Below are 14,750 nucleotides of genomic sequence, written 5' to 3' on the forward strand. Positions count from 1 at the left end.
ATTCTTACTTGATGTCACCTAGCAAATACCTAGGGGGAAAAATGAGAAGTATTCTATATTCTAACCAGTACACATGTCAGCAGTTTTCCTCCTTTCTGCATTACCTGGATCCACACAGACTCATTGGTGGGACCTGTGGCCATCAGCTTTTCCAGGTCTCCTTTCCTGTCATACTGAAAGACGGTCCCTGCCAGCTTATAGTTCCCGTTCCACTGGATAATAAACCCTCCATTCAGGTAATATTTTTCAGGGTCTTCACTCCTGATGGCCAGGAAGTTTCCAGCTCCCTCAATTTCCATTACTCTTATGTCCCTTGCTCCTTTCGGAATGAGCCCAATGTCAACATAACCTAAGGAGAGAAGACACAATCATGAAAGAGGCACGCCAGCTTCTCAGCTGAATGCAAACTGTTTCTGACCCATTGTTCATCCTCTTTCCAGCCTCCCCATCATTTAGTGCCCTTGCTGGATAGCCACTGGGATTGGCAGAAGCACTAATTATGGGGGATTTTCGAGAACTTGGACAGGACCAGAATTCTCAGGAGTTTTGTGACTCAATATGTGCCTGGTTTTGTAAGGAGGGGTGAAATAAGTGCAGATTGGACTCTGAAGCTTTTGTGGTTGATCTAGCATTTATTTTTCTGTAATTTTATGTTGATAGTTCAAAACCCTAAAGCTCCTTGCTAGCTTCCTGCTAGTATTTCTGCTTCCCCCTTTGTGGCTATTAAATTAGACTTCCTAAACATTGCGTTGGATACATACTTTACCTCACCCCCCCCTTTGCCAGCAGGTTAAAGACAGACTCTTAGAAGTAATGTAATCCTAGCTTCCATTCATTAAGAAAATCCTAGAGGGAATCTCAGATTGTTTGTCACCGGGCTATCTTTAATACAGCCTGTTATGAGGAACTCAACTCTGAGTACAGCCTTTTATACTGTTGGACAATTCTATTCATTAGAAAGTTTTCTTTCTCATTTTTTCTTTTATATATTGCTGAAATAGCAATTTATAATTTATCCTCATGTGTTCTAACTCAGCCTTCCGAAAAAGCGTCATATGTTGACATTTACTTAAAGACAACAATCAACTCTAGCCACAGTCTTATTCTTGTTTAATGGTCATTATGGTAAGAGGCATACTGGTGATAAAAGGAATGAACGCTTAGCGGTTGCCAGTGTTTGCCAGGTTCTATGCTAAACATTTTATGCATTCACCTTATTTATGCTTCTTGAGAACCAATAACTCATAAAATGGAAAGAACATGGACTTGGAGGTTGGCATGGTGAAAGGAGTTCTGGGGCAATGGGAGTTGAAAGACTTGGTTTCCAGTCTCTGCATTTCTGCAAATCCGCTCTATGACTTTCATTGATTCATCTAACTTTTTGAATCTCATTGCACAGAAGGGGACTTAATGATGATGTCTGCGGTCCCTCTCAGCTCTAATAGTCAGTGATTTTCCTCTTTCGTAAGCTAACTATTCTTTGTTCTTTCAGCTTTTTTAAAAAAATATATAAAATACAGTTTTAAGACGCTGAAGATCTTGGTCATTTTTCCACTGGATATGCACTAGGTTATTTGGTCTGATGAGCAAGCCCTTCCTCTTTGTCACCTGAAAGTGCCTCAATTTCTTCATGTTCCTCTGGCATTAAAGAAGTATGGGATCCTGGGGGTCAAACCCTGGACTGTCCAGCAAGAATAATTTGCTCTGAAACTGGATACAGATCACAACCTCAGCCTCATTTTTCAAATTGACAGCTCTCATCCAGAGGAACCAAAATGTGGTTTGAGTAGTATTTAATTAAGTTCCATTTGGCTCTCAAAGACTTGTCTGGAACAGCTGATTAAAACCACTAATGTATAACCACCTTGGGGAAGATATTGATCACATGTAATCGAGGCTAATGTTTTTAAAAAATAAATGCCCTTCGAGTGTTGCTATCTGCAGTCATATTCTTACTTAGGATGTTGCATGCCTTTTCATAGCAGAGCTCATGCAGGTAAATCAACTGGTATGAAATACTGTGTCTACCATCTTGCTCCTTGCTTTTAAAAAATGAAAACCGAAATAGGAAAAAACAATAAACAACAGAGTTTGCTTTTTATTCTTCCACTTAAGAGAGAAAATCCAAAATTAGAAATATTTATTATGGGCAGATTGAAAGACGCATACTTAATTTACTGCTTTTGAATACCTTGTAGATAAAAGAAGGACCAGTAAGAATAGCTCCAAAGTACAAGTGACCCATCAACAACATAGGGGTTAGGGCACCAAGTCCCTATGCAAGTAAAAAAATTTGTGTCTAAGTTTTCACTATCCCCAAACTTAACTACTTGACCAGAAGCTCTACCAATAGCATAAACAGTCCACTACTACATATTTTTTGTGTTATATGCATTATATATTGTATTCTTATGATAAAGTAAGCTACAGAAAATAAAATGTTAAGAAATTCATAATGAAAATGTATTTGCTACTCATTAAGTGGAAGTGGATCATCATAAAGACCTTCATCCTTGTTGTCTTCATGTTGAGTAGGCTGAGGAGGAAAACGAAGAGGAGGGATTGATTTTTCTCTCAGGTAGAAAAGGTAGAGGAAGTGGAGATGGAGGAAGAGAGGCAGACACACTCAGTAAAACTTTGCAGAAATTCATTGTAATTTCTGTCTGACATTTTGCTTTTTCATTACTCTAAAAGTGTTCTATAAGGTACCAATCCTTCTTCTACCATTTGCTTTAGTTTCAGTGTCTGCATCATAGAAAAGTCTATGTCATAAAATAAATCAAAAGCAGTCTTGAGTAAACAGAACCCTTCTGCTAGACTGTCCAATGTCTGTCTGTTTTCTGGCACTGTTTCTTCTCCATCCTCTTTCTGGGACAGTCCTCTGGTCCTGGTTCGGAAGCACTCTCTTCATCAATTTGTCTTCTGTTAATTCCCCTGGTGTGGTGTCTAGCAACTCTTGAGTTTCTCCAAAATCCATATCTTGAAACCTTTCACCCCCACCTTTTTCACATATTCACAATCTCTTTCATGATTTCCTTGATTGTCTCTGTTATAAGTCCTGTGAAGTCATCCACAACATTGGGACACAGTTTTCTCCAGCAGAAATTTCCTCTTGGGCTTCATGGCTTTCACGGCGTTTTCTCAGACAACAGCATCTTCAATGTTGCAATCCTTCCAGACTTTCATGACGTTTCTATCAGAGTTCTCTTCCACAATGTTAATACTCCTTTCCAGAGTATTGGGTGTAATGAGCCTAGAAGATCCTTATGACCCTCTGATCTAGAGGCTGAATTAGAGACACTGTGTTTCAGGGCAAGTAGGCCACTTTGATGCCTTTGGTGCTTAACTCATGGAGTTTTGGGTAGCCAAAACTACCCAAATATCAAAAGAACTTCAAAAGGCAATTCCTTACTGGCAAGGTACTTCCTGACTTCCTGGACAAAGCATCAATGCATCAAATTCAGAAGAAGCATTCTCATTGTCCAGGCCTTCTCCTTGTACAACCAAAAGACTGGCAGCTTGTGTTTATCTTTTCCCTTCAAGGCTGTTAGGTTAGCTCCTTAATAAATCATAAACCTGACGGCATTTGCACAAAACAATAGAGGTGGCCTATTCCTTCCTGCCTTAAATCTGGTATTCGTTTATCTTCTTTACTAGTAAATGTCCTTTTTAGCATGTTTGCCCCACAATAGGGCCACTTTCATCCACATTAAAAATCTGTTTAGGCAGATTTTTTTCTCTTCAAGGACTTTCTTAATGGCAGCTGGAGGCTCATCTGATGTCTCTTGCAGAAGCTGCTTCTTCTGTTATCTTGACATTTTTAAAACCTAACCTCTTTCAAAAATTATCAAATCATACTTTGCAGCTATTAAATTATCCAGCTTTACATCCCTCTCCTTCCTTTTGCTTTAAGTTGTCATATAATGACTTTGCTTTGTATTTATTTATTTATTTATTTATTAAGATGGAGTCTCACTCTGTCACCAGGTTGGAGTGCAGTGGTGAGATCTTGGCTCACTGCAACTTCCGCCTCCTGGGTTCAAGCGATTCTCCTGCCTCAGCCTCCCGAGTAGCTGGGACTACAGGTGCGTGCCACCACGCCCAGCTAATTTTTGTATTTTCAGTAGAGATGGGGTTTCACCATGTTGGCCAGGATTGTCTCGATCTCTTGACTTCATGATCTGCCCGCCTTGGCCTCCCAAAGTGTTGGGATTACAGGCATAAGCCACCACACCCAGACAATGACTTTGCTTTATGTTGAATCATATCAGAGTCTACAGGTGTGGTATGCCTTTCCTATAGCAGTCCTGCACTGATGTGAAAGCTGCATGAAAGATAAGAAGTTTCACAAAAAGTGCAAGGTTTTTGTACCTGCTGGCATAGCTGTAGTGATGGCTTTACAAATTTCCTTTTCTTTTTTTTATAATGGTCCTTACACTAGATTCATTTATCTTGAAGTAGCAGACAGCTATATCTGCAGACCTCAATCTATGGTACATATCAAGCAATTCAGCTTTCTCCTGTAATGTCATGACTTTTCTCTGCTTCTTGGGAACATTTCCAGCATCACTTAGTGGCACTTTGTATAAATCCCATGGTGTTATTCAAGGTTTATGGTATTGTGCTAAACACAATGAAAAATATTCAAGAATTGCAGGAGATCACTTTTTACTGTGATATGCAATTTACTGGACAGATGATCTCCTCACATGGAAATGATGAGCATCACACAGCATTTTAAGCAGATATTTGCAACACTTGAGCTCACCACAATAGCAACAGGAGGTGGCTATAAAATTATTATGGTAGTATAGTATTACTACAGTCACTTTTATGCAGTTATGATTTAATACTGCATCTTTGGTTTGATCACATTTCTCTCAATTGCAAATGGTGCCATGTATGGTCTATAAGTGTTTGTGTTCATAAGTTTTAGTAGATTTTAACTTTTTCTAATAGATTTGTGTATATTTTATGGTAGTAAATGATAAAAGAGACTAATATCTACATATATCTTACACATTCATGATATACCTTTTTCTTAATTTTTCTGATATATCTAGGCTACACAGTTCATCTGTGAGTTTCCTCACACTGTCACAAATCTCCAAAACATTTTTCAATATAGTTATTGAAAAACATCCTTATACTAACTGGACTCATTCGGTTCGACGCCATGTTATTCAAGGGTCAGCTGTATTAAGAATGATGAGTATATTTGTTCAGCAAATCAATTTTCTTGCATCTTCCCCAGTGCAAGCATTAGCTACTTGTATCAGTATTAGGGGAAGAGGAGAAACATAATTCCGACCTCAAATAAGAAGTCTCTGGGTCCAAGGAGACCACCTGGAGAAACAATTCCATCACTATCCCAGTCTTGAGCATCTTGAGCTAAAAGAATACTCAGGATGCCTGTAATCCCAGTACTTTGGGAGGCCGATATGGTTGGATCATGAGGTCAGGAGTTTGAGACCAGCCTGGTCAACATGGTGAAACTCTATTTCTACTAAAAAAAATACAAAAATTAGCCAGGCGTGGTGTCATGCACCTGTAATCCCAGCTACCAGGGAGGCTGAGGCAGGAGAATGACGTGAACCCAGGAGGCAGAGATTGCAGTGAGCCTAGATCGTGCCACTGCACTCCAGCCTGGGCGACAGAGCAAGACTCAATCTCAAAACAAACAAACAAACAAAAAAAACAAAAACAAAAACAAAAAACCAGGATGTTTGAGGATGGGGCAAAAGATAGGCCCTCATTTCTGAGATTGTGATAAGAGACATCAGGCATTATTGACGCTAACACACATCTTATCCAACAGTTTTTGTGGTCCACAGAAACGGACTTTACTCACTGGCATATTTGGTCTCCAGTCTTTGACATTTCTAATAAAAATGTGCTCATAAAGAGGTTATACCATTAACCCTGGGCAGTTTATCTACAGTGGCCAACTTGTCTTTTTAAAGATTTATGCTGTCCATTGGAGACAATGCTCATTGCAGGCCAATGTCTCATGATGATTTATGCGTGGAGGCTCCCGGGAAAGGCTGGTCCGTGTCTGATCCCAGGCTTGAGAGCACTGACACGTAGGTGTCTGGTTCAGAAACAAACCAGTGTTTGACAGGCTCACAAACCACAGAGTGAGGAAGAAATATATAAAAGTAACAGTACCTGGTAGATGTTTTGAGAAGTTAAAATGCCTTGCCTTAGATTTAGACTCTTAGTCTCAGTTATCTCAAAAGAGGGTTGTGAGAGAATTGGAATCTTGTAACACACTGCAAGCAACCATAACCCTCTTGTTAGAAACTGGTGGAAAGGAATTGTAGAAAAGGGACATGGGAGACAGAGAACTGAAAACACAAAGGCACAGGGAGATGTCAAATGCTCAGTGGTGGGCATGTGGCCAGAGGTATTGAGATCTTGCAGGCAGGCAGGGGTAGGGATGAGAGGGGAGCAGAAGACATTTATAATCCCTTTTTCTCATTCCCAAGAGACCAAGGTAGAGGAAAGAACCCAGAATTAGAGTCGGATTTCCTAAAGGATTAAAAGGTTAAGTGGCAGAGACCTGGGGACAACAACTCTGGTTTTCAATTGAGTTATCATAATATTAGAAGAATAGCACTTCAGAGGTCAAGATAGGAACTCATAAAGAAAATTAAATAAAACAAGTCAGCCGGTCGTGGTGGCTCACGCCTGTAATCCCAGCACTTTGGGAAGCCAAGGTGGGTGGATCACGAGGTCAAGAGATCAAGATCTTTCTGGCCAACATGGTGAAACTCCATCTCTACTGAAAATACAAAAATTATCTGGGTGTGGTGGCGCACGCCTGTAGTCCCAGCTACTCAGGAGGCTGAGGCAGGAGAATCACTTGAACCCGGCATGCAGAGGTTGCAGTGAGCTGCGATTGCAGCACTGCACTCCAGCCTGGCGACAGGGCGAGACTCTGTCTCAAAAAAACAAAAACAGAAACAAAAACAAACAAACAACAACAACAAAAAAAAACAGGTTAAATGCAGACATACGATTTTAAGTGTAACTTTTTATAAGTAAGTAAAGTCACTATAAATAATGGAAAATATTTACAAAACACCTTTGTAAAGCTTGTAAAAACACTGGCTATCATAGAGTGCTTAATTATAGGCCTAAGACACACGGGTTATCATTCACATTCCAAATAAGTAATCCAGAGAATATTTTTCATCCATAATAAAGCTAACAATCAAAGCTTTACAATCTTCCAGTGGTAATTCTCATGGGCACAACAAGCATTAAGTCTCACAATTTAACCTTATTGTGAGATGTAATCCAATAGTCAAAGATGAAAAAGAGGGATGTAAATTAAATTTAGACTGTTGGCTGTTATGATTACTAGGGAACAATAGGTCATGTAATTAACTGAAGGACACACTTGATCCTCTCAGGATCCTACTCAATAACTTCATCCTGGGTAGGAAGAATGTTTAGAAGAGAGATGCTGTTTTTCTAGAATCCAGGAATTCAGGGCTTTACCATTTCTGATAGTGGCTATCACTTTCTGTGCTGAGCATCACCGCTGTGTAGCAGACGCTGCCCCCTCCCCTCAGGCCCTACTACAATAGTGCATGATGGATTCCCTACTCCCAGCATCTCCACGTAATCCAGAGAATTAACAGTCTGATCTCCCTAGAGTAACCTCAACCCATGACTGGTGGAAAGTGGTGTATATTATCTCAATTCCTTCACCCCTCAGGTGGGGAAAACTCAGGGGAGCAAGATCTGCTGTGGCTCCCATATGATGGTTCACCCTTTCTTAGCTGCCTTCCTTGGGAACTGACTCTGCATTGGGGTCCGCCATTGAAGATGGACTCTTCATGCCCTGAGGACTATCCATAGCCCAAAGCTGCACAGAGAAGAAACTCCACAAAAAGTGACTATGGGAAAAGAATAGTAAAGTATGGATCAGAAGGGGATGCTACATGGAGGAGCTGTCTGGAAAGCCATAACGCACCAGTGGGTGGGACCCTCTCCCAGGGAGAAATTGGGAATAAAAGAGATTTGATACAACCTTGCCTTGCTTCTCTTTTGACTTTGAATTGAAGGTGCACCCCAATTCTTCTGCCTGTAAACCCATTGCTGGCTTCTGTCCTCACTACAGAATCTGTCCTTGTGTCTGCAGCCTTCCCAGCCAGCTTCTGATCGCTTCTCTCCCCTTGTTCTTGGTCTGTTCCAATGCCATTGGCTTTAATGCTGGATCCTCTTGTGATGCCCATTCCCAAAGAGGATCCTCTCCCAGGCATCACGCTCTTACACCTGTTCCTGTGCACAACCACAAGGCCATTTCAGATCTCTATCTCACTGTGATGTATCTTGTGCTTTGTCAGCAATCAACCTCTTTCCTAAAACTGCCAAGGAACCCTTACTCCTTTATGGTAAAGGCTACATTCCATTTTGAATGCTTTGAATGTCACAGACTGTTTAAAAAAAATAAAAACAAAAACTAGGAATCAATCAACCATTGATATTGCCCCCCGACCTTTGGTCTCCTGCCACTTTATTTATTTGTTTATTACCAGATCCTTCCTTCTGCTTAAACATCTTTCTCACGGTCTGGCAGGAAGAGCCATCTCCCAGGCATACACCGCAGCGATCCTCTGTGGCATTGGAATCGATCTCATAGTCACAGCCAACCATCTGTGGGGAAGAGAGGTGGAGGATGAATACCCAGGCAGGGGATGCCACTCTTGCCTGGATCTGTGACTTCTCCTTTCCCCTTTGGTGCTTCATAAGACTGGACAGGAGGTACCAGGGTACAAGGACAAATGTTTGTTCCTGGTGGCAGCAAGAGGAATATCCAAGCATCCACCAATGGTAAAGGCACTACTTGCTCAGAGGCGAGGGAGGCACACATTGAGTGAGGTCTCTAATTTCCTGAGTCAGAGGCAGAACTGAACAAAATCTATGAAAATGTTCCAAAAGTCTAACTATAAAAACGTCTTGGAGTTGAAGCTAGTAGAGCAGCAAGTCTCTTTCAGATGTGTTCTCATCCTGGAAAAAGAGAGCCACGAAGCTTGGGGTGTTCTGTGGAAGTGGATACCAAAGAATCATGACACTTAGATTGAAAGTCATAAACCATATCTGACCTTCACCTGGACGTTTCTGTGACTTGCTTTCTTCCATGATCACAAGGGAAAGCTATACCATATTTTTTTAGTCATAATTTTCTTTCTTGTTTGGGAACAATTGTGTCCAGATAGTTTCATTTCCTTTTTGATCTTTAAAGATCATTTTCTTTCTAACTTGAAAGCCACCTCAAATCTATTCAAAGGAAGAAGGGTTTGAATCTTTTTTAAGAGAGAGATGGAATCTTGCTATTTTGCTCAAGCCAGAGTGCAGTAGCTATTCACAGTCAACAGCCTTGAACTCCTGGCCTCCCACCTCAGCCTTCTGAGTAGCTAGGACTATAGATACCACACCAGGCTTATTTTGAGTCTTTAAATACACCCTCTACCATCTAAACAGAGAATGAATGCCCACTAACAGAAAATAGCTTCATTCTTTAGGTTAATTGTCTTTAATTTCCTTTAGGTACAAAGACTGTGCTACTTCACCCAGTTGGGGGAAGAAAATAAAGTGCTAAGAGATTTTAAAAAATTAATTATGCTAATAAAAATGGGAAAAAAAGCAATGTACGAAACAGGTGCCTTCAGTGACTATGAATAAAATGCCAACCCTTCACAAGCAATATGTTTGCATCAAGCTTGAGAACCCTCTAATAAGCTGACATTTACAACCATATTCCCAGTGGCCTTCATTCCTTCACTGATTTGGAATGATTGCTAGGGAGATTGACTCTGAGGAATATTAATTTTAAAGTATTTTCTTTAATCTCTATCAACAGGGAAATAGATATAAAAATGTGAAGAATAAAGGAAAGAAAGTCAGAAAAGCAAATATCTGAAGCTCAAGTCTTTCTTCTTGAATGGGTAGTTATATTTCTAAACTAATATTTGCCTGCATAACTGAGACAACAGGGTTGGGGGAAGGAGACACACCCATGTCCCCAACATTCTGTCCCACAGCATATTAAATGGGTTCTTGCAGAGACTCACCCAATTTAGTTTTCCTGTGAGCTGCATGCAGTACAGTAAAAATTGAATTAAGTATACAACAGAAGATCTAGGAAGACATGAACCAGTCTTCCTTGTTGCATATAAAACATAAGGGGCTGGGCCAGGTGCGGTGGCTCAAGGCTGTAATCCCAGCACTTTGGGAGGCCGACACGGGCGGATCACGAGGTCAGGAGATCGAGACCATCCTGGCTAACACAATGAAACCCCGTCTCTACTAAAAAATACAAAAAGCTAGCTGGGCGAGGTGGCGGGCGCCTGTAGTCCCAGCTACTCGGGAGACTGAGGCAGGAGAGTGGCGTGAACTGGGGAGGCGGAGCTTGCAGTGAGCTGAGATCCGGCCACTGCACTCCAGCCCGGGCGACAGAGCGAGACTCCGTCTCAAAAAAAAAAAAAAAAAAACCATAAGGGGCTCTCAGAGGAAAAGAAACAAACCTCAGTCTTCTTCATAACACGCTCTGGCAACACAGAAAGCCCACAACAGTATGGTCTTTCTGCCTTCAGCAGAATCAGAGGTGGCTCTGCTGCTGCTACCTAATGTGGGAAATGACTTCGGCATGGCCCTTTGCTGATGGGACTCTGAATGTGCCAGGCAGTCACCCCAACAGGTAGTGTGTTTGTGAAAAAAATCACTTTCGTTTCCCATCTTATCAGTTACAGTGGTGGCGCGAATAGTGATGGTGGTGGTGGTAATGATGTTGAAGGTGGTGAAAATAGTGATGATGTTGTAGTGGTGGTGGTGATGGATAATAATGGTGGGGGGCAGGATGGCGGTAGTGATGGTGGTGGTGGTGGTGGTGGTGGTGATAGTGATGGTGGTGCAGGGTAATGGTGGCAGTGGTGATAGTGGCGATGTGGTAGTAGTGGTGGTGATTTGATGGTGGTGGTGGTGATGGGGGTGATGGTAGTGGTGATGGTGGTGGGGGTGATGGTGATAGTGGTGATGTGGTAGTGGTGGTAGTGATTTGATGGTAATAATGGTGGTGGTGGTGATGTGGTAGTGATGGTGGTCATTTGATGGTGGTGGTGGTGGTGATGAGGTAATGGTGGTGGTGATTTAATGGTAATGATGGTGGTGGTGGTGATGTGGTAATGGTGGTGGTGATTTAATGGTAATGATGGTGGTGGTGGTGGTGATGATGTGGTAATGGTGGTGGTGATTTAATGGTAATGATGGTGGTGGTGGTGGTGTGATGGTGGTAGTGATTTGATGATGGTGTTGGTGGTGATGTGGTAATGGTGGTGATTTGATGGTGGTAGTGGTAGTGGTGGTGATGTGACAGTGGAGGTAGTGATTTGATGGTAATAGTGGTGGTGGTGATGTGGTAGTGATGGTGATGATTTGATGGTGGTGGTGGTGATGTGGTAATGGTGGTGGTGATTTGATGGTGGCAGTGGTAGTGGTGGCGATGGTGATTTGATGGTGGTTATGTGGTAGTGGTAATGATGATTTGATGGTAGTGGTGGTGGTGATGCGGTAGGGTAGTGGTGATTTGATGATGGTGGTGGTGATTTGATGGTGGTAGTAGTAGTGGTGGTGATGTGGTATTGGTAATGATGATTTGATGATGGTGGTGGTGGTGATGTGGTAATGGTGGTGGTGATTTGATAGTGGTAGTGGTAGTGGTAGTGGTGGTGATGGTGACTTGATGGTGGTGATAGTAGCGGCGGCGATGTAGTAGTGGTAATGATTTGATTATGGTGGTGGTGGTTATGTGGTAGTGGTAATGATGATTTGATGGTGCTGGTGGTGATGTGGTAGTGGTAACGATGATTTGATGATGGTGGTGGTGGTTATGTGGTAGTGGTAATGATGATTTGATGGTGCTGGTGGTGATGTGGTAGTGGTAACGATGATTTGATGGTAGTGGTGCTGGTTGAGATGATGGTGATGGTGGTGGTGATGGTGGCACATGATGTGGTAGTGGTGATGATTTGATGATGGTGATGGTGATGTGGTAATGGTGATGGTGGTTTGATTTGATGGTGGTGATCTGATGGTGGTGATGGTGATGTGGTAATGGTGGTAGTGATGATGTGGTGGTGGTTATGGTGGGATGATGGTGGTAGTGATGGTGGAGTGATGATTGTGGTGGTGGTGGAGATAGTGTTAGTAGTGGGGATGTGGTAGTGGTAGTGGTGGTGGTGATGACATGGTGGTGGTGATGGTTGGGTGATAGTGACTGATGGTGGCAGTGGTGGTGATGTGGTAGTGGTGTTGACTTGATGGTGGCAGTGATTTGATGATAGTGGTGGTGGTGATGTGGTAATGGTGCTGATTTGATGGTGGTGGTGATAGTAGTGGTGATGTGGTAGTGGTGGTGGTGATTTGATGATGGTGGTAGTGGTGGTGGGGATGATGTAGTGGTGGTGATGGTTGGGTGATAGTGGCTGGTGGTGGCAGTGGTGGTGATGTGGTAGTGGTGTTGATTTGATGGTGTTAGTGATTCAATGATAGTGGTGGTGGTGATTGGTAATGGTGCTGATTTGATGGTGGTGGTGATAGTAGTGGTGATGTGGTAGTGGTGGTGATTTGATGATGGTGGTTGTGGTGGTGGTGATGATGTGGTGGTGGTGATGGTTGGGTGATAGTGGCTGATGGTGGTGGTGGTGATGTAGTGGTGGTGGTGATGTGATGATGGTGGTGATGTGGTAATGGTGCTGATTTGATGGTAGTGGTGATAGTAGTGGTGATGTGGTAGTAGTGGTGGTGGTGATTTGATGATGGTGGTTGTGGTGGTGATGTGGTGATTTGATGGTGGTGGTGATGATGGTTGTGGTGGTGGTGGTGATGTGGTAGTGGTGGTGGTGGTGGTGGTGGTGATGTGGTAATGGTGGCAGTGATGAAGTGGTGGTGATAGTGGGGTGATGGTGGTAGTGGTGGTGGTGATGGTGGACTGATGATGGTGGTGGTGGTGGTGGAGGTAGTGGTAGTGGTGGTTATGTGGTAGTGGTGGTGGTGGTGATGTGGTGATATGATGGTGGTGGTAGTGGTGGTGGTGGTGATGTAGTAGTGATGGCTGGGTGATAATGGTGGTGGCAATATGGTGGTGGTGATGGCAGCAGTGGTGGTGGTGGTGGTGGTGATAGTGGGGTGATGGTGATGATGGTGGTGGTGGTGTGGTAGTGGTGGTGGTATAGCGAGTAATTAACTATGAGAGGAGAGTTGAGAAGGACTCAAGAATGACTTACTGATTTCTGGCCTAGATATCAGTAAACATAGATGGTTTTAGTATCATTCCAAAAAGAAGTACTATAGAAGAACAGGTTGGGGTAAGAATTAGGTATAATTTTAATTTAGAAATGTTAAGATTGAAGTAACTGTTGGGCTTTTAAGGGTCAGGAGATAGGACCTGGTATTCTGAATGTAGATCTGGCTCAGAGCAATTGATTTAGGGATGTTTAGTGTATCACTGAGATGGCCAAAATGGCCTTGGAGATGAAAGAAGGTTCAAATCAGTTTTTGAGAGAAATCAGTGAGGAAGCTAACTCAGGACAGTGGGAAGACTGTCAAATAAGGATAAAAGCTTAGGTGGATTGAAAACATTGACTTTGTAAGGACACACATGTATAATGTTGAATTTTTATTTTAGGGAGTGCATAGTAGGCTAACGGTAAGATCAAAAAAGGGGTGTGATGGGGTTGATCCAGAACCTTATCCAGAACTGGGGTAAGAGATTGGGGGAAGGCTAAGAGAAAGTTAGGGAGCAGCTGATGGATAGACCAGAACATCTGGTCTATTTTAGAAGGAAATTCAGCCAATGTTATGCTGACGGTGTGAAGAGGGAGGAGTCCAGGAGCTGAAGTCAAGCAACTGGTTACCAGGAGAAAGAGGGGAGAGAGCTGGAAGGTTAGCGAGCCGGCCTCAGATAGTGGGTATGAGAGTGAGAGCTCAGAGCTGGAAGTGGGTGGAGGTGAGTAGGGCATTTGCTCATTTTTAAAAGCTTATTCTGTCATCCTGGTAATTTAAAATGGAAGGTGTCCTGAAAAGTCAAAGTTTAAATCTGTATCTTTGATAAACAAGCTTACTAAAGAAAAACTAAGGGGAAGGGCACAGATAGTTACCTCCCAGAACAAATTCAGTTCTGATCAGGGCTTGATAATTTCCTTGACAATATAATCTGCAACTCTAACATACCAAAATATTGGCACAGAGTGTAATTTCAAAATAGACATGAATATAAGCAACCAAATTTTCATATTCACAAAGAATGTAGATTAGACAAACACTGCATACATTGTTTTCCTGAAAGCGTATGTTTTTATGTCAATACATGCTCAATCCCCTTTGAAAAAACTAGTAAATGAATAAGGAGGGTAACAATAAAACTAGCAAATAAGGGGCCTGGAACTACCTACAACCTGGATCCTTGAAGATAAAGTATTTAGGCTATTAAGTATATTTGATTTGACACCATTTTTTTCAGCTTAAAAACTCAAATCAGTGTGGTATAGACAGAAAGCGGGCAAGTATAGCTTCTAAAAGGTCTTAACTGGCACCCAGAAAGAGGGAGGCAGGCTGATAAAATCTAGCTTATTCTATGGGGTTCATTTGATTGGCCTCAAGAAAGACATCCAACTTGTAATGGTTCTCAATTAGAAGTTGGCTACTTATTAGAATCGCCTGGAGAGCTTTTAGAAATTACT

At 42.2% G+C, this 14,750-nt stretch overlaps 1 protein-coding gene across 3 annotated transcripts in view; it reads right to left on the reverse strand.

Moving 5' to 3' along the window:
* Window positions 1-14,750, reverse strand: part of ADAMTS12 (ADAM metallopeptidase with thrombospondin type 1 motif 12) — a 366,598-nt gene that overhangs the window by 86,221 nt on the left and 265,627 nt on the right. For all 3 annotated transcript variants that reach the window (XR_012414525.1, XM_005556663.4, XM_073995108.1), the window contains exons 14-15: window positions 8,547-8,667; window positions 105-349 (exon numbers count right to left, since the gene is read on the reverse strand). Coding sequence is in view for 2 of the 3 variants with exons in the window: in XM_005556663.4 (XP_005556720.3) it covers window positions 105-349; window positions 8,547-8,667 (366 nt within the window). In the remaining variant the exon portion in view is untranslated. The remainder of the gene's footprint in view (window positions 1-104; window positions 350-8,546; window positions 8,668-14,750) is intronic.

Source organism: Macaca fascicularis, chromosome 6 (assembly GCF_037993035.2).
Source record: "Macaca fascicularis isolate 582-1 chromosome 6, T2T-MFA8v1.1".
Classification (NCBI taxonomy): Eukaryota; Metazoa; Chordata; class Mammalia; order Primates; family Cercopithecidae; genus Macaca; species Macaca fascicularis.